The sequence below is a fragment of the Typopeltis vanoorti genome, chromosome 4, assembly GCF_054136105.1.
Source record: "Typopeltis vanoorti isolate ZY-2024b chromosome 4, IOZ_Tvanoo_1.0, whole genome shotgun sequence".
Taxonomy (NCBI): Eukaryota; Metazoa; Arthropoda; class Arachnida; order Uropygi; family Thelyphonidae; genus Typopeltis; species Typopeltis vanoorti.
Genome location: NC_143552.1, coordinates 150606760 through 150627672, shown reverse-complemented (window position 1 = coordinate 150627672; position 20913 = coordinate 150606760). Strand labels below are relative to the sequence as shown.

Genomic DNA, 20913 nt, shown 5'->3' with positions numbered 1-20913 from the left:
TATAACCCCTATTTTAATCTCTTTATTTATCTTTTGATTTCTTTATACTTGTTCACACTCTTTATTTAACTTGTTTATTGAGTGCCAGTTAAATTTCTTATGAGTGTGAGTTTGTGAGAGTTTTAAATGGAGATAACGTAAATGTTATTTCCCTTAACCTCTGACCATCACTTTTGTGTCAGTCGTGGTTTAAACTTATTAACTAACATAATTTAAATTCCTTTCCTTTCGTTAGTCAGATACCTCCAGGTTCATAGTTCGTAGACATCCTGCTGAGGAACCTTCCTAACTAGGAGAGGGTCCTCATTCTGCTTTGTTGAACTCATAGTGATAGAACAAAGTGCTGCTAACCCCAAAATTTTTTGGATTAGTGCATTGACACTCGACCTCACTGTATTGTTTCGCAAAATTTAATGAAGCTCATAAAACCTTTTACAATGTTCAATCTAACTATAAGCATAGCTACAAAAAAAAAAAAAAAAGTCCTAGACAATTCCATGTAGTTTTCCTAAAATCCTAACAATTCTTTCTCATAACCCATCTATAGTCTAGTTCAATTTACAAGTCATAAACACTTAGACATAACAAGTGTGAACTCATTTAACATTAATTTTAGTTCACTATACATGACACTGACTTTAGTATTAGGCACTTATTTTATCCTAAGAATTTCTTTTCTAGGCAATATGGATGATCTCTGCCAATGAATATCCTTCCTATTGTCGAATGCTTCTCCTTACCAATGACCTCTCAGTGATGCCATGTGCTGATCTCCTTGTGTGAGATGCTTCGATGACTGATAGTAGATCCTTACATGGTGATGATCCCAGGGAAGACAAAAAAACTCCTCTTTCCTGAAGCGAAAGCTTTTATATCTCAAGTTTTGCACCTAGTGCGCATGGTTGTCTTCTCTGCTTTCCATCTCGGAGTCACGTTAACCATGAGATATGCTGATGTCATGACTCATGCGACACCAATTTTAATAACACAAAATTTATGATAAAGTTATGTCATATACAAACGTATTTTTCACAAACAATGATAATTCCTTTTCCTTCAAAAAAAAACTTGTAAAAATTAGCATGAAGGAAAAATATTCATGTGAAATTTTATATTAGAAAAACTTCTCCTAGTCATTTACTAGAATTGAACCAATAATGATCTTTCTTCTGCCAATCTAGCATAATTGAAGTTACCATGTAACTATAGTGGTATCAGCTATGTACAATTAAAGCTTAATTTAGTTTTAATTTCCATGGATACTATAGATATTTAAAAGATATTTTAAGTGGTTTTACTAGCTGTACTTAGAACCAAACTTAATAGACAGATGAATTCTGTCTACAAACTTAGGTTTGAATCCCATCTAGGATGCGAAGAACCTTTATAAGAGCTTGTCAACTGAATATGAATTAATCTGTCGCATATGTAGGCGGCAGATTCCCCTCCAAGAAACTCTAGCTTTTTTATCCAACAAAAGAAATGAATCACTCAGAATAATGAAGTAGAGAGAGAGAGAATTTCTGTAATCTGGATAGACAAATCTAGGCACTTACCATTATGATGAGAGAATTCCATGACCACTATGGTTTACAGTGGCATGAAAAAATGCTAGTGGCACATCGAAAGAAGTTGACTGTTTGATTGAGAAGTTTCTGCAAGCCTTCTCTAGTAGAATCTATGAGTGTAAGGTCATCAGCGATGTCATAGCATTAACAGTGGTTTGTCAAGAGAGTAGTCAATATGACTTGGAAGTACGAAGAAACTCATCAATGACACAATTGAAGAAAATAGAAGAGAGGGTCTCCTTGGTGTACATCCCTAAATGCTAGGATGGATGTTGATTTGGGGTCCAGGGTGATAGTAAGGGAATTTGCATAGTAAATCTCTGATATATATATATATAAGTGAGGAAAGTTTCAAAATATCCTGCAATAGACAGCTTGAGGTATAGCTTGAAAGGACAATGTCAGAGACCTTTTGGAGTTCCAGGGATACCATAAAGAAGTCGAGGTTGGCTTGGGGATTAGAAAAGAAAGGAAAGAATGAAGATATTCTCAGCACAGCCATCAGCAGGGATGAAGGCTATGCCTAAAATCATGTTGGATGTATTGACTGCAGATGTTTAGTCGAGGTTGGCTTGGGGATTAGAAAAGAAAGGAAAGAATGAAGATATTCTCAGCACAGCCATCAGCAGGGATGAAGGCTATGCCTAAAATCATGTTGGATGTATTGACTGCAGATGTTTAGCTAACACTTTATGAAAGTGATGTAAGAGAACAGGAGCATCTGTAATTGGTTGGTAGTCAGAGAGAGTACAGATTCATCTTCCTTCTTTGGAATGAACACTGTTCTCGACTTTCATAGATATGATGTAGACATTTGGTAAACAGAAGTAGATTGATTAAATCTTGGAAGATAGGCAGAGGACCTTACCAATGCACTGCAATAGTAAACCATCTGATCCTGCAGCTGATGAAGTAGCTGAATGTGGAGACTATTTCATCAAAAGAAGATGGATGGAAAAGTTCCAATGGACCTAGAAATAGAAAAAAGTTCTATTTCTAGGTCCATTCCAATGGACATAGAAATAGAAGGAAGAACTAAATCAGATTGGTATGGTGGTGGCATGGAAAAGACATTCCTCCAAAAGCGAACGAATGCCTTGTGTATCTCACTTGGAGGAGTAGATGCTCTGTTATTCTAGCACAATGGCTTTAGTTCTTATATCTGCATTTCACATAAAGATGCTTTTTCTTTTTCCCTTTGGATCAAACAGATGATGCAGGATGATACTCTACTAACCAGAAGGAGTATGTTGCCTGTAAAATCCAGTCTTCAAAAAATTTAAATAGTTACTTCACAGAGTGACAATCTAATGAACCTCTTTAAAACCCTTTGATACTGAGGGAGAGGAAGCTGATCCTGAGATTTTGTAAGGCATATTTGAAGAACAGATGGATTTGTACTGGCCTCACTACCCTCAAAATGATAGCGATGGAAAACAGGAATTACATGGGTATTTCCTGCTCTTGTGGGATCTTCTAACATAGTCTGCAGTCACATCATCACTTCTCTGTAGAATGGTAATTTAAAATGAAATCTTATTGTAGCTATTGTCTGCCTAGGCAAAATCTCTGACAGAACCTCATTGATATGAGCTGTATCTTCTGTAGCTAATGAGACTTCATGGAAGACAAGATGATGTTCCTCTTCAACAGTCTATTATGCTTTTGCATGTTCAGTACAAATTTCATGCATTAACAGCAACCTGAGATGTTTTGCACAGCGAACACCAAGACTGACAGAGGTGGTCAAGGCTTGCTGACATCCTGGGCAGATAAAGTGTCTTTGAGATAATGTTCCTGGTTGGATTAAGATATTTTGGTAATTAGATCTTGTAGGAACATTGGAAGTTGCAGAATGTTCCTCTTCAGTAGTTCATCGTACTTTTGCCCACTTACTATAAACTTCAACCTTAATAGCATTAAGATGTTTTTCATGGCAGTGAACTTAAAGACTAATAGCAGTGGTAAAGGCACTCTGGCAGTCTGAACAGATAGTGTCTCTGAAGTGATGGTTCTGGCTGAACCAAGATATTTTGATAAGTGGATGTTATAAGAAGATTTAAAGTTGCAGAATGGTTCACTGGGATGACGGAATGTTTTGCTCACTGATGCATACCCAGGCTGCTGGATAGTAAAGGCCTTACTGCAAGTGGAACAAATATATTGTCTGTATTGATGGTTGCAACAGAGCCCTATTCATTCTAGAATTCAGTGTTGATTTAATGGCTAGTCTTCTCATGGAGGTTGTAGAAGTTGCCTTATAGGCATTGCAGGGACATCTGACACAGACATTGCCATCCATGTCAAGAGGAAGATCAATCACAGGAGTGGAGTTTCATGGTCCCTTCCTAAGCAGGAGAGGGTCCTCATTCTGCTTTGTTGAACTCATAGTGATGGAACAAAGTGCTGCTAAACTAAAATGGAGAAAATAGCATAGTAGGCAACTCATCCATACGAAGGTATCCAGTTCCTGCCACTAGAAAGCAGCATACTTTTGCACTTGAAGTAGCTTGATAAAGTTCCATGTTTGACTTTAGAGCAGAGTTCCTTAGCCCATCCATGGTACTGAGGTACTATAGGTTTGCACTCTTTTGTGGGTGGAGAAACAATTTATTATTTTTTTCCCCTAAAGTTTAATTCAGTATGCTTCAGCAGAATTGCAAATTGATATTGAATATTTGATATTCATTTATTCAGCCAAATATTTATGCTTCAGTTACATCCCTAGTAAAAATCTGAGTATGTCAAATAGTTGTGTTAGTTTAAGACCCACTGACTCATTTTTGTTTTATTTACTGATTTATTTGCCTAATAATAAATGGCATGATAGAAACCAAACTGAAATAATATGACCAGTTTTAATAGCAATTCTGTATACCAGATTTTAACTAAAATTCCATCTAGCTAATGCAGAGTGAATTATTTTCTCAATATAAAAAATAAATAAATAATAAATTAAAAAAAAAAACTATCCAGAAGAGGACAATCTGGCTAATTAATGAATCCTCTCTCACAAATCCCCTTCAGTCCCTTTCTCACAGACATTCAGTTTCTGCCTTGTGCCTCTGATTACTTTAATGAACAGTGCTCTGCTAAATTGGCCACTATTATTCCTTCAAAATCATTAAAACAAGAGCCACTGCTAAACCAGCACCCTTTTACAGTCCATCTTAAAACTCACCGAACCAACTTCATTGCCTCCTCTTTTCTTTTATATACTTCTGTCCTTTGGAACGTTCTCCTCCACTCTGCCTTCCCCAAAGATTACAACCCTCAGCTGTTCAAGCAAAATATGAACAGACTCCTCCTTTCTTCTATTCCTCTTGCTCACAAACAGCACTAGTGTGCTATAGGTCTTGTGGCCTTTTGTGTGTAGATCAGATATTAAAAAAATATGCAGTATATAACAATTGAAACTAAATCACAGCCATCTTGTATGCATCCTTAATCCCAAATTTTGTTGCACGACTGCATCTGGCCAGAGAAAAAGTTATTGCATTATATAATGTTGATGTATTTTGTCCTCTCTTGCCTCATCTTGCCTTGAAAATGGCTCAGATGAAACAGAAATTGGAATTGCATGATGCATTTTCATAAATACCAAATTTGAATAAAATCTTCTTATCCAGAATATCAGAATATATTCATTGACAGGCAGACACTCTTTTGGGTACATACACATTTTTTGAAATACACCTGAGAATGAGCATGTCTACAGACCAATCCTGAAAGAATATATCATAACAATATAAAATAAAACTGTTTGTAATTTACTTAAGCATACTTAATTGAAATATATTTCAAAGTTGTTTTATTCATTGAACTCTAAAAAAAAATGTATGTATTAAATTTCTACTTGTTTTTCCCCATTTAGTTTATTGGAAAAGTTGGAACAGTACATCGTGTTACAGAGAGAGGAGATATTAGAGTTCAATATGAAGGTTGCAATAATCGCTGGACATTGCATCCTGGTGCACTGACAAAGGTTAGCAAAAAAATTTGAATCGTCTTCTTTCACCATCACATTTAAATAGTCATGAGTTATTCTTGAACTATTTTGATTTGTTTATATACATTTGAGAGAATAACTGCTTGCAAACATATGAACTTCTGAACGTAGACATTATTCTTGGGGAAAATAGTTTGAATTCAGGATATTTATCTCCCAAATATTGATTAAATGCTTTTGTGTACTTTTGAAAACTTATCCTTAAGAGCTAAATCACACTCCATATCCATCACTTCAAGTTAGAGTTAGGCATAATGTCTATGTCAACAGAAAATGGATCCAGGAAAATGAAGAGTTTGATTCATTTCATATACATCTAAGAACCTTTTTTAAAAGTCTCTTCTTAGATTAGAAATTACATAGCTGTACTTTTCAAAGGATATTTTTTTGTAATTGGGAGAATATTCGAATGATTTCAAGGTAGCAAAGTGAAATAACCTTTTTAACATTTTATTGGCTCAAGCTTGATCTCAAGGGCTTCAATGCATGAAAAAAGTTCAGTCACTAGCTTGTGCTTCCTTGCATTTTTGGCTTCAAATTGTTCAAATGACCAGTAATGTCAACCATAAAAGCTAAATCTTGAATCCATTCAGTAACTTCAAATTCAGGCACTTTTTTTTTTTCTTTCATTATCACAACCTTTTATTTCACCAAACAATTCATAAAAGCGATTTGAATACAGTACCCTTACTTAGCCAACGAACATAACTATGATAGGTAGGGCAGTCTGAATATCGATCTCACTTAAATTATCAGATTGTTGGTGATTTAAGCCTTGTGCTCATATAAAATTAACTGTTTTTACCACAATATCAATGACATGGTCCATTTTGAGAGCTTTGCAGCATAGCACTTCATGATGTATAATGCAATGCATACTATAGAGATGATCTGTATTTATAGCCTGCAATTTTGATTTTAATCTGGACACTACATCTGAATCACTATTTGCAAAGCTCCATCTGTTATCAAACTCACCATCTGTTTCCAATCTGTTTTATTCAAAGAGAAGATAATCAAAGATTGAAATATATCTTCCCTTGTTGGTCTTTCAGAGATACAAACTCCAGGAATTTTTATCTGATGTACATATCCTCATCAACACCTTGATTAAAAATACAAAGCTGTGCTACATGTCAGTGCTTTCATCAATGGCAGTGGAAAATGCAAGAAAAAAATGAGCTTTATTCTTAAATTGCAAGTTTAAGTTTTCAGAAATATCCATAATACATTCTGTGATAGTATTCTTTGACAATGATATATATGAAAATAATTATCATTTTTCAGGACAAACTATCAAGCCTGTCAAACTATCATGCATTTTTTAACAAATTCACTTTTTATATATATATATATGATGTAGTGTTGACTCGGAATTGGGATATGTTCATGCTTTTTATATACTGACTGAGATTCGAGAATTAGAATAAATAATGCAATTTATTAAAATACGCAACATGTTTCAGTGGGGGTGGCCGACTACTTCAGGCATGATAGAACTTAGAAAGCCAATAAAAAAACACTGTAAAGAAACATTGAGTCACTATGAAACCATAAATTATAAAATTATAAAATCGACTATAAACTACAGTTATTTTGAACTGGAGCTACAGTCCATGTTAAAGTTCTATTGCTAGAAACCTGTGTGCATGTGATTTCACGAGTGTGCCAATATCTGACAGCAGAGCTAAAAGAGTCAGGCAAATTACAGCTGGGGTTACTGTTTGTATGAAGAGGGTCCATGACAACCTCTTTAGACTCGATTATGCAACGTTCTACCTCGTCGTGGCATATATGCAGGTTTGAAGTTGTTGTCCAGTTTATCTCATGTTGGCGGCCTCCATTATTTGTGTTAACTGAAAACAGGACATGGCTTGAGAGGGCACTAGCTCTAGTTCTTTTGTAAGCGATGTCTCTTTGTTGTTCCTCGAGACATAGGAGGATAGACTTTTCCGTTTGGCCATAGTATGGTTTCCTGCAGTCACATGTGATTTCATACACACCTGGGAATTGTAGATGGTTATGAGCTTGTTTGTGATTGCTTAAACTTGATCTTAGTTTGGGAAGAGTAGAGAAGCATGTTTTTATGTTAAACTTTCTTAAAATTCTATTCAGTTTCTCGGAGAGCATGCTGATGTATGGCAAGGAGATGTAGCCTGTGGGGTTGTCCTGTATTTCTACGTTGTTTTGTTGACGGTCATCCTGCGTTACTATGTTGTTTTGTTGACGGTGGTATAGTTGTTTATTGATACTTTTTGAAGAGTAGCCATTGTTTTTGAAGGTCCTTTTATGTTGTATTATGTTTTATTTATGTTTTATGTTTATGATGTTGTAGCTCATTTTTTAGTTCCTCTTCATCTGACAGTACAGATCTAGCACGATGCGCTAGAGTTGAGATGATACCCATCTTCTGTGCCAGATAGCAATGTGAGGATGCATACAGGTATCTGTCTCTGTGTCTGTGTATGTATGTTTTCTAAAGATGGAGATTTTTATGGCCTCAGGTGTTTAGTAAGTTTAAAGTCCAGGAAACTTAGAGATCCATTTTCTTCCATCTCCATGGTTAATTTGATGTCTTGATGGAAGTTGTTTAAGTGATTGAGAAAAGTGTGAAGATTCTCAATACCATGTTCCTAGATGAGGAATATATCATCCACATATCTAAGCCAAATTTTTGGCTTAAAAGTAGAAAAGGAGATTGCATTTTGTTCAAAGTCTTCAAAAAAGATATTTGCTGGTATTGGAGCCCTGTGGCACCCAATCCCCCCGGTTCCTGGCTGGTAAGCTGGTTATTTTTGGATCAGATGCTCAGAGCTTGCCCCACCTTTGCCGTGAGTCGCCTTGTTGTTGCACTACTTGCTAAGACTTGAAAACAGCCATTTTTGTTCAATATTAGCATTGTCTTATGCAATTAAAAATATCTACAAAAATAGTGCATTTAATATTTTTCTATTTAAAAAAAAAAATATTTTCCTTAAATTTTTTATATAAAAATAATTACATTACTCACACCAATATATGTTATATTATATGCCGGACAAAAAACATGACATGAAAACGTTTCAAATTTTGGCTTATCTTTTTATATATATATAGAGTGGATATATAAATCTGTCTTTTTTTTTTTTTTTTTTTTCCACTATATATTCAGTATCAACTTTTGTTTGCTTTGGCATAATGGCATTAGGTTGATATAAAATTTTTACATAAAACAATTTGTAAAACTAAAATTATCTTTAGTGAAAGTAGTACACCATCCTGACGTGTGTGTATGTGTGTGTATGAATGTTATGGCAGTTTCACATATGGAATTTGGTTGAAGAGAGTTAGCATTTCAACTCAATTGTCAGCTATGCTTTTATCTTTCAGTTGCATGATCTTTTGTTAATACCGCACCAATCATATGCACTTTTTAATAACCTGCCTTTGCTGTCTGTTTCGCGTTAGGCTTAATTACCTTAAAGGGAGAAAAGTCACAAAAGAGAAAAATGCTTCTGGCCTGGGGATTCCCTTATTCAGGTAATATTCACTAATTTCATGTTATCAGTCTGTGGTGTGCCAGTATCGGTAAGTGGTGATATTATTTGATCTATTCTACGTTATAAAATGTAACCCTGAGATGGATAAGTGGCTGATAAAAAATAAAAAAAATTCCCGCAAACAATCAGAAGAAGCAGAAACAGACTCAAAAAAAAGGATAGTATTTCATATTTTACCAGAACAACCCGCATCGTCTTGAGAACCAAACGGTAAGAGGCAAAAAATGTAATATATGCATTTGATTTTTGCAATATTCGCTGTGTATGTTTTGTATTGAATATAAATACAATAAATATTATAATAATATATCTCTCCATTACGATTTTTTTTCGAGGGGGGCCGTGAAATATTTTAATTTTTGCAAAGGGGGCCCTGACATCTAGAAGTTTGGGAAGCACTGATCTAGGTGGATGCAGTAATGAGAGAGGCAAAGACTTATATGCGAACTGAGGTAAAAGAAAAGGAGGTGCATAGCATATTACAGAACCTTGATGTGAATACAGCTATGGGATTAGATGGTATAATAGCTTGAGTTTTACATTAAGGTGCTAGGGAATTGTTTGTGCCTTTGATCACATTGTTTAATTTAAGTTTCTGCTCCATTTTAGTTCCAAGAGGTGGAAAGAGAGGAAAATATTTCCATTGCATAAAGGAGGTTCCAAGGTACTGGAGAAATTGGTCACAAGCAAAATGCAGACATGGATAGATGAAAATGGGTTACTCAATGGGGGGGGGGTAACATGGTTTTGTGAAGGGAAGGTCATGCCTCAGTAACTTGCTACAGTGATTGCTGAGCTGGATAAAGGTAATGGGTTTACAGTGATACTGCTGGACATTGCAAAAGCCTTTGATAGTATACCACATGGAATTCTAATCAATAATCTGCAGCACATAGGGGATGGATAAAAGTGTTGGTGAGGTGGATAAGTGGGTGGTTGAGAGATATCAGAGAGTAGTTTATTCATCAGTAGTCCAGAAGAAGGCCTGTGACTAGTGGTGTGCCACAGGGCTCTGTTCTTGGGCAACTACTATTTAATTTGTACAGTAATGATATAGTGAAGGATCTGTTCAGTTGTTTGCCGATGATGCAAAATTGGGTAGAATAATAGTTAATACAGATGATAAAATTTTACAGGGTATTTTGATAGACTGGCAGTTTGAGCAATGGAGATTGGATATCACTTTAATGTGGCAAAGTGTAAGGTTATGCATTTTGGGGTGAAAAGATTATCAGCTGTATGCCACATTGATAGAACTGTACTGAGACCAGGAAATTAATGTTTCCAGATATTTCAGAGTACTGGTGGATAGGAAGTTAAATTTAGAGGTCACATAGCAAAAGTGGCTAAAGCAGTTCATCAGATTATTTGGTTACTGAAGAATACTTTGGCAAGCAGAGACCAGCAGTTTATTATTACACTTTATCGAGGCTTGATAAGACCCCATCTTGATTGTATGCAAATCAAGTCACCTGGTTTCTTGGCGATGAGGAAGAGGTGGAGAGGATCCACAGGAGAGTAACCAAGATGTTACCATAGCTACCACAGCAGGTCTATGGGATGAACCTTATGAGAACAGGCTGAAGATTTCTGGGTTACAGAAATTGTTTGCCAAATGGTAAAGGGATGATATGATTGACACATACAAATTACTGAAGGGTTTTTACAAGATTAATACAGAAGAAATTTTTCAGAACAGGTCTGATGGTTGGAGAACTAGGGCCCATCCTTGGAAACTGAACAAGAGTGTTAGAACTAGATTTTTTGCTTGGAGAGTAGTGAATGAGTGGAATGGGTTGCCAGTTTGTTGTTGGTGCCATGACTGTGATTGAATCATACATCCACATGGGAGTATGATAAAATACTGCATAAATGTTGGATACTGCTTGGCATGATTTAGGGCCTCCCTTGATGAGTCAAAGGACTCCATATGAGTAGCCTGTAATAATTTCAATATTTGACTTAATGCCACTTTTCCTCATAATGTGATTAGATGATGATAAACAGTGGATATAGTGTACATCCTTGGCTTATGCCTGATATACATCAGATCATCTTCCTGTACCAGGCTTTTTAAACACCACATTTATATGGAGTAAATGGAACATTATAGATCTCTATATAATTGTAGCATTTTGAAAAGCTTGTCTGTTCGTACTTTGTCATATGCTTTTTCTATGGAAAAAGTCTGTTGGGGATGGATATCACACTGAAAATAATAATACCGAAATAATACTACCAATAATCATGAAATGAACATTGTTATATTATATAAGCAAAGTGGATATTAGATCCAGCATTATTTCAAACCAAATGTAGAAACTATGAAAGTTTCATAAAGTAAGTTGACCAGAGCTTATGGGAATATACTCCCTGGCATTCACAAGTTGCCATAGTGCAGGCTACTTAGAAAACATAGGCAGCGCCCAAGTGTCTATATAGTTGCCTTTTATTAGTCCATTTTGATAAGGTTTCACTGGCATCAATGTGGGCAACCCATTCCACTTATTCACAACTTTCCAAGCAAAAAATTAGTCCTCACACCCTTGTTAACCATATCTTTATTCAACTTCCAGGGATGACCCCTTGTTCTGGCACCTCCAGCCAAGTGCTGAAACATTTCCTCTGCATCATTCCTGTAAAACCCTTTAAGCAACACTTAAATGTTTCTATCATATTCCTCCCTTTTTCCCCTATCGACCAACTTCAGCAGTCCACAGACCTTCAATCTGTCCTCAAATTATCTTCATAGGGAACACTCCACAGACCACTCACCTCTGAATCGTCTTCACCACTTCCTCATCCCCAAGAAACCCAGAAGACCAGACTTGAGCACAATAATCCAGATGTGGATGTATCAAGACCTCATAAAAGAGGAATAACACCCTCCTTATATCTACTTGTTCATGTGTTCTTCAATTGCCAAGTAATCTAATGGGCTACGTTAGCAACCTTAGCACTTTGTTCCGCTAAACTTTAACTCTCTGTCTACTACCACACCTAAATCTCTAGCTTCATCTATTTCCTGGAGTACAGTGACATCAATGTGAAACACAGCTTGTAATTTATTTATCTCAAACTTTACATTTCTTGACATTAAACTGATACCCATTAGCTTTTGTCCATACTGACAGCCTATTTAAATCATCCTGCATGCTCTCCACATTGCCTTGGTTAACTATTAATTTACCTAAGTTCCCATCATCAATAAACAACTGAATATTTCCTTACAGGTTATTTTTTTTATCATTTATGTACAAATTAAACAGCAATGGTCCCAACACAACCTGGCAGCACACCACTAGTCACCTGTTTTTGCATTGATTCTACCTGTCCATATACCAATTTTTGATATCTGTCCATTAGCAGGCACCCTCTTATCCACTTAACCAGTGGATAAGAGGATGCCCGATACTATTCATCCCATTTGTTCTAATTTGCATAACAGAGTTCCAAATGCCTTTGCAAATCCTGCAGAATCATTGTGTAGGCATTTCCTTTATCCAACTCTGCTTTTACACTCTATAAAAAGACAGTAAATTACTAAAGCATGACTGAATCTTTAGAAAGCTATGTTGGCCCTCATACAGTATATTTTTATCCACCCATTCTTGAATTTTCTTTTTGATCAAATTTTTTCCAATACTTTTACCACCATGCTTGAGATACTGATTGGTCTATAAATTGCTACTTGAGTCTTAGAACCTCCCTTAATGCAAGGGAATTATTTTGCCTTCTTTCCACTAACTTGGAGCTCTACCCAAGCTGAGACATAAAGAGCCTAGTCAGAGGTATTGCCAGTTCTATTCATATTCTCAAAAAACACGAGCTGATATCCCATCTAATCCCACAGCTTTATTTACATTGATATTCTGCAATATCCTAAGAACTTCCAATTCATCCACCTCTGTTCCTGCATTAGTGTGTCGCATATATTAAAGCAGTAAGTCAACTCTTTTATCTGATTCTGTCACCTGGTTACCATCATCATTCATTGAGGTTAATCTTCCATCGTCATTCTTCCTCTTACTTGTGCCATAACAAAAGAACTCTTTGGTATTTTCTTTGGCCTACTTTGACTCAATTCTTCTTATAATCTGATTTTTGTCTTCCTTGCCATACTGGTCACCTTTCTTGCCTGAGCCTTGTACTGTTCATGAGTTGCTGGTGACCTTTTTCTTTATATACCTTCCACAGCATTTCTTTTTCTGTAGCTCAAGCTTGATGATATTATTCATCCATCTGACTCTCTTCCTGATTAACCCTACTCACCTTAGGTAAACAATTTAATATTGTTTCTCTAGATGACCCTTAACTATCTCCCATGGACTATGCCACAGCACAGATTTAAGCTTCTTTTTAAGTTTATCATAATCATCTGCCTTGTAGTTCCACATATACGTCTTCTTGAGAGAATATTCCTCATCTTGTGCAATCTCCCAAGGCAGGACTGCATGGTCACTTTCACCAATCAGTTACTTTCATTGTACCCTTTTCTCTATAAGCCTTTTCAAGGAAGGTGCAAAGAGAAAAGCTGTTCAAAACACTCCATTTATATGCCATGACTGGGACATTATATCAAGCAATACATGGACTCCTCTATTTGAGTTGTAAATCAGCAGTTAGAATTGAAGAAGGTACAGGAAGATGGCTTGATAAGTCACGTGTGCAACAAGGGTATACATTATCTCCACTGTTATTCATCACCTATATGGATAACATATAATGTGATTCGTATAGATGTAAAGAGCTGAGATGTTAATCTGAACTCTTTACTTTATACAGATGATGATGTGATACTCCTAAATAAATTCAGGACAAGTCTTCAGGATTTCCTGACCAAATTGAATAATTGACGAAATAAATTTGGTATGAAAATCAGCAGTAAAAAGACAAAGACAGGGAAAATAGGCAGAAATATTGAAAACATCAACTGCATCCTGAATGGAGAACCTATAGAAGAAGTAAAACATTTCAACTATTTACAGAACAGAGAAAGGTGGAAAGAACTGGAGGAGACCTTTGTCCAGCAATGGACAGAAAATGGCTGAAAAAAAGAAGAAGAACTTAAGTATCACCTCTGGGTCTGGCTCCCACTGAAGAGACCTCAATAAAGGTTGAAACCGGTCTGGGTAGTGACCTTCCCATAATGCATAGCATTATACATGTCTACAAGGAGATTTGCTTTGCATTATGGAATACTAAGGCAAGTGATGTGAAGTGTTAGCTTCATTATATGAGTTGCCCCAGTCCTTCGTTATACGAATTGCCGCAAACTTTGTTTGCTTACACTTGGATAAAGGATTAAACCAAGGATATAATTTCTTGGTATCTTTAATTTAAAGAAGAATGTAATTTTTAGTGATGGCAAATTAAATTTGGAAATAGGCAGCAGAATTAGCAAAGCTGGTATGGTAGGAAGTCAGCTGAATAAATTTATATGGAATAAAAAAGAAATTACTCAAAACACTAAACTAGCTGTATACAGATGGTGTTCAAACCATCTTTAACTTATAGATCTGAGAGCTTTGTTAGAAATAAAACTGGAGACTACCGATATGATAGTCCTGATAAACATCATGGGACTAAACAGGTGGAATCAGTGACAGTACACGCAATTCTCCATTTACACGGTAGATTGGTTCCAGAAAAATCCATGTAAATGAAAACAATGTAAAAAGAATGCGGTGCATATGGAAAAATAGAAGAATGGTTCCAGATGTGAAATCCGATACGAACAATAAGTTATTTTCAAAGAAAACATATGAAAATCATTGAATAAAATACTATTTAATTTTAATGGAATATTTTTTATTTTAAATACTTATTTAATGTATATACATATGTATCTTTCTTAAAGAAAATAGTGTGTCACTAATAAAACAGAAATTCGAAATGGCCGAAATACACTTGTGTATATGGTTATTAAATTTTATTCACTGACACTTTCTGATAGTAGCAGCATTCTTTTGTGTGAGACTGGAATTAAGTCACTTCCATCACTTGAAACAATTCGGCCGTCCTGTTCATACTACAACAGCAAAATATTTTCTTCAGTAAAAGGAACTAAATTAGCACTAAAAATGTTAAAAAAAAATTTCCAATAAGATTGCTAGACTCCTTAGACCACATAAAATAAGAGTGGCCTTTAAACCCACAGAAACGATTAGACAATTCTTAAGATCTCCAAAAGATAGCCATCCTTTCTCCAAATATGTTGGAGTTCATAACATACCATGCTCGTGCGGCTTGAATTACATCGGCCAAACTTCAAGGAGACTTGAAATTAGGCAAAAAGAACACATAGGTGACGTCAATAATAACAGAGCAGAAAAATCGGGGTTAGCTTTTCATTTCTTAAGAACAAACCATACCATAGAGTGAGATAGAAGCACAATTCCTTACATGGAGGAGGACTTCTGCTCCTGAATTTTTAAGGAGGCCACAACAGTTGCCTGCTGTATACAAAACCTTAAAAGGAACCAAGGACTAATCTTGCCCGTGATCTGGAAGACCCTTATCAGATCCTTCAACTCGCCAGAACTGAATTATAGTGCCAACTATAGAATGTTCCTAAATAACAACAAGTGATATCATCCATGCTCTATGAATGTATAGTATGGGCTCTGTTCTTTGTTTAATATAATTGGAATCAGTTGATTATAGTTTGTAACAGTTTTTTACTTTTTAGTTGCCATACATGAGTTATGTACCCTGAAGATACCAACAGACTTAGTTGGTGAAACTAGTTGGTATAACTTAGTTGTTATATGCACTTGATCAATATAATCCCAATAAAAGTATTTCTAAATTAGCACTAATTTTTCAATAATTCTGAAGGTCAATTTTTTTTACCACGAACTCTGTAATTAATCGTCGATATCCTGTTTTGACTAGATCTTTGTATAATTCTTCATATTGCCATATATGACTTCAATTCTCGTTTAAACGGTTCAGCTCGTTCAATATTTGGATCATGTGTAAGAAAATGACTTTGCAATTTACTAGCCATTTGAAACCCTTCTTTAATTAATCTTGCAATGAGTGGAATCTCTTCATAATCATCACTTTTTTTTTTTTTTTCACACATTTTGGCCAAGTAGCTTTCCAGCATGCTTTAAAGTTGATTGTTTCAAATCTGATAATGGCAACTTAGCAAGTTTGATGCAATCTAAAATAAAAAAAATTTTCCACACATCAATAACTGTTGGTAAATCATCATCAAATTCCTGCCATGTACCCTCAAGGGGTATACAGGATATGACAGTACTACATGAAAAATTTACATCATTACTAACTTCCTATCTACAATTTTCCTCCAAATCAGTCTGTTACTTGTCAAGACTCCAACATTATCAGATCTTATATTTCTATCGTCTAAGGCACTTTGTACTGTATCAATCCACCTATATCTTGGTCTTCCTCTGGGTCGTTTTCCTGCCAACCTGGCAGGAAGACCAAGATATTAGCTCTACTAACGCATTCCTGGATGCTGGCAATGTTAAGTTCTTTCCTAATATCCTCATTTTTAATACAATATTGTCATACTGTCAGTAAATTATTCTGAAAATTTTGTATTGGAATGTCTTCTTATTTAGTAAGTTTTGAAGGTAGCGATCACACCCTGCTCTAGTGGTTGTATTAAGGATGTTGTATTAGGTGGCAGAAAACAAAATTTCACATTTCGGTATTCTAAAACAAGATGGCCAGGTGCACATTGTCTATAATCAATAAAACTTTAAAGTCCAGATTTTTTTCCCCATCAAATAGCATTTAACTTCTGGAACAAAACATTGAACCATTCATTAAAAATTTCTTTTGTAATCCAACCTTTTTTGTTTGCCTTCCAGTGCACTGGTCATTGTCGTCTGGTAGCATCCTCTAACAAGAGGGTTGCAGCAGATGAGCAGCTCTTCTCCCATTAGTGCACTAGTAATATGTTAAAATCCACCCCTTTCATTGCCTTGCCCATGGTCTTAGACACGAACTCTATTACACAAAACAAAACACAAGATGTGTAACCATTTAGAATTGTAAACAAGAAATGGCTGTTAAGCAAACAGTTTAACTCCTTCCAAGCAGCTTTATTTGGGCAGGCCTCTCTTAACGGACCAACTTAACTTCGAGGAATCAGCATAGTACCTTCCTACTTCCAGAAACCAATGGCAAGTGAATATAAAGGATCATCTGTCGGCTTAGCTTTGGGGAATCGTCATCAAATTCCTGACATGTACCCTCAGTGGGTGTACAGGATATAATGATGTAAAAATTTACATCATTCTTAACTTTCTATCTACAATTTTCCTCCAAATCAGTCTGTTACTTGTCAAGACTCCAACATTATCTGATCTTATATTTCTATCGTCTAAGGCACTTTGTTCCATATCAATCCACCTATATCTTGGTCTTCCTCTGGGTTGTTTTCCTGCCAACCTGGCAGAGAACACTTGTTTTGCTAATCTTTCCTTGCCTATTCTGTTTAAGTGATCATACCACCTGAGATTAGCTCTACTAGTGCATTCCTGGATGCTGACAATGTCAAGTTTTTTCTTAATATCCTCCTTTTTAATATGATATTGCCATTGATGCCATCTGTTCATGCCTCTAATCTTTTTCAGGACTCTCATATCTGTGGTCTCTAGTCTTTAGTCAAGTGTTTTACTTCTGACCCAGCTCTCAGATCCATAAGTTAAAACTGGTTTGAACACTGTCTTGTTTCCAGCTAATTTAGTGTTCCGACTAATTTCTCTCTTATTCCATATGAATTTATTCAACTGACTTCCTACCATGCCAGCTTTGTTGATTCTGTTGTCTATTTCCATATTTAATTTACCATCTCACTAAAAATCGTGCCTAAGTAGCTGAAATGTTCTACTTGTTCCACAGGTTCCTCATTCAAAACACAGTTGACATTTTCAATGATTCTAACTATTTTCATTGTCTTTGTCTTTTTATTGCTGACGTTCATACCATATCTATTACAACAGTTATTCAGTTTAGTCAGGGAATCTTGCAAACTTATAGCAGATTTATTTAGAAGCATAACAATGTCCGCATAAAGCAAAGAGCTGACATTAACATCTCCAATTCTGATATCATGTTTAATACTACTTTCCTTCATAATGTGATCCATATAGATAATAAATAACAGAGGGGATAATGTTCATCCTTGTCTCACACCAGATTTAACATTAAACCATCTTCCTGTACTTCCTTCAATTCTAACTGCTGACTTGCAACTGAAATAAAGACTAAGTATTGCTTGATATAATGCCTCATTGACACATTAGTGTCAATGAGGCATTATATGTCAATTATATGTCAATGGTGGCATATATAACAGTAGTGTATTGAATAGCTTCTCTCTTGGCATCTTGTCATATGCCTTTTTCAGATCGACAAAATTTAAATACAGATCTTTGTTATATTCCCATGCTTTCTCAACTATTTGTCGTAAAGTGAAGATCTGATTCTGACAGCCTCGATTTGGTCTGAATCCTGCTTTTTCTTCCACAATTCTTCTCAACATTTTCTCAAGTATACTTGCATAAATTTTGCCAGGAACACTCGGTAGGGAAGTTCCTCTGTATAATTCTCACATTCAGTTTTATTTCCCTTATTATATATGGGTACTATGAGAGCTCTACTCCAGTCATCAGGAATTTGTCCCTCTATCCAGGCTTTCTGAACTATGCAGTGCAGCCACTGTAAGACTCTTATACCACCATACTTCAGCATTTCTGGTCGAATATCATCTACTCCTGCTGCCTTTCCACATTTTAAGTCTTTGATGGCTTCTTCTACTTCAAGTATGGATATGTATTGTTGTGTCCTATTCTTTTTTATTTATATATTTCCTTTATACTTTACTTTCCTTTATATATCTTATCCCTTTCTTTGCGTATCGTCACCTCCATACTAGAAATCTAAGCTCTTGCTCCTTTTATTATCCTAAAACATTTATTTTTTAAAGGTGCGCAATTTAGGATATTTAGTTTATAAAGAAATTTAAAACAAGAAGCAAATTCCTAAATGATTTAGTGGTGAAATAATCATGCAGTCGTAACCTTGATCTCATAACTTAACTTTTTCTCTCTGCCAACTCCGCGCCTAGGTTCGTACATTATAACAAGCATGCATTGAATGGCAATTTCAGACAACTGAATATTTGACAAGCTAAAGTTTTTTGCAGGCGTAGACTCTGAGCTTGGACTGTATGAAAGAAAACAAGAACACGTGACATCGTCCAGTATTGTTCAACATCAATAACGTTATATATCTGCATTCTGTCATTTGAGTTTTATGAATAGCCAGACGGTTATGATTTGTATTTATTAATTCTCTTGTTTAAACTTTAAGTTATACTATTTACCCCCTGAAGTTGTAAATCCTACGATTTACGAAATTTGTCGGGAACTATTATTTCAGTGTTTTATATAACTGAATAATAAAAAAATGTGGTGTAATTACCGAAATATATCTTTTAAGCTAAAGTTTATTGAACCCATAAATACAATACAATACATTAAATTCTAAAAACTTCAATTCAATACTAAAATGATACAATGTTAGTAAGACTAGCAAAATACAAACATTGAAAATTTCACACTAGCACGTGGGATAAACTGTCATACAAGATAAGGGTCTTTCCCATCAATGATTAAGTTGGCTTAAATATTTCAACCACTTAAGCACAATAATATGATACAATATTTCAATTAGACAGAAATGGATTACACACACTAATTCACAAGAGTTATGAGGGCTTAGCAATTCACTTGCTACAATGAACTCTGCATTCAATTTTTTTGACCTTTGGTTAATTAAGGGTAAATTACATATACTAGTATCTATACACGCTATTGCTCGTTCTGTAATACTGATAAACTAGTTCCCTCTTTCTCTATACTATTTAGTGAGCTAAAGTTCTAGTTCAACGCTCATTCAAGTCCTTCAATTGCTTAGTAATGCGGATTACAATTACAGCCATGCTAAATTAACAGAATTAACATAAAATCTTTCACAATACTGTTTAATGAAGCTCTTCTACTAGACACTACTTGTCTGCGATTTCTGAAGAAATATTCCTTCTGTAGTGGGTCATATCTGGGGTACTTCGGATTATGAGGGCCTTCTCGGTTGCAGTATATCAGGCTTCTTCTAAGACAATACAATCTATCTGCTGTTCTTCAGTCATCAGATTCGCCATGAGGATATCCACAATTTCTATTGATAATCTCCTTCCTTTATTTAGACCTCCTGCATACTAAGCCAACCAGGGTTGGCTTAGTATGCGGTAAATACCTTACTTCCCGACCATGTGGTGTCTTTTGTTCTCGATTAGGAAAACGGGACCTAAATCCCACGTATTAATATTCCATGTCATGGCAGACGGACGGGACTTCTGACCGTCACTCATGAAACTGCATAAGTTAACCTCCAAACGAAAACTGGCAAAAGACCTCATGTGGGGGGGGGGGGGGGGGGGGAGATTCCAAACCCTTTTATATTATGACCCTACCGGCACCTCCTGCAATTAATTTTTTTTCCCCCGAAATTAGGATACGTTTATCGTAACCTGTTAGGGTGGCGTCTCCCTGCTGAACTTTCCATCTTTGGTGGGCCATGTGCATGCGACTGACCCACGGCATTGTCTAAATCGGGAACCGTGACCTTGGACTTTACTTCGGTTCTAGATAACCTTACGAGTCAGCTTTATCAAACTATCAGCTGACCTGTTTTTTCTAAGAATTAGCATAACTTACAATCTCTTGTTCCAAGTATAACAAGCAACCCT

The 20913-nt window shown here is 35.7% G+C and overlaps 1 protein-coding gene across 2 annotated transcripts in view; it reads left to right on the top strand.

The window, feature by feature from the left end:
- The window catches only part of mib2 (E3 ubiquitin-protein ligase mind bomb 2), a 360322-nt gene that overhangs the window by 164519 nt on the left and 174890 nt on the right, over positions 1-20913 (top strand). For both annotated transcript variants that reach the window (XM_090392033.1, XM_090392032.1), the window contains exon 9: positions 5443-5553. In XM_090392033.1, coding sequence (XP_090248159.1) covers positions 5443-5553 — 111 coding nt within the window. The remainder of the gene's footprint in view (positions 1-5442; positions 5554-20913) is intronic.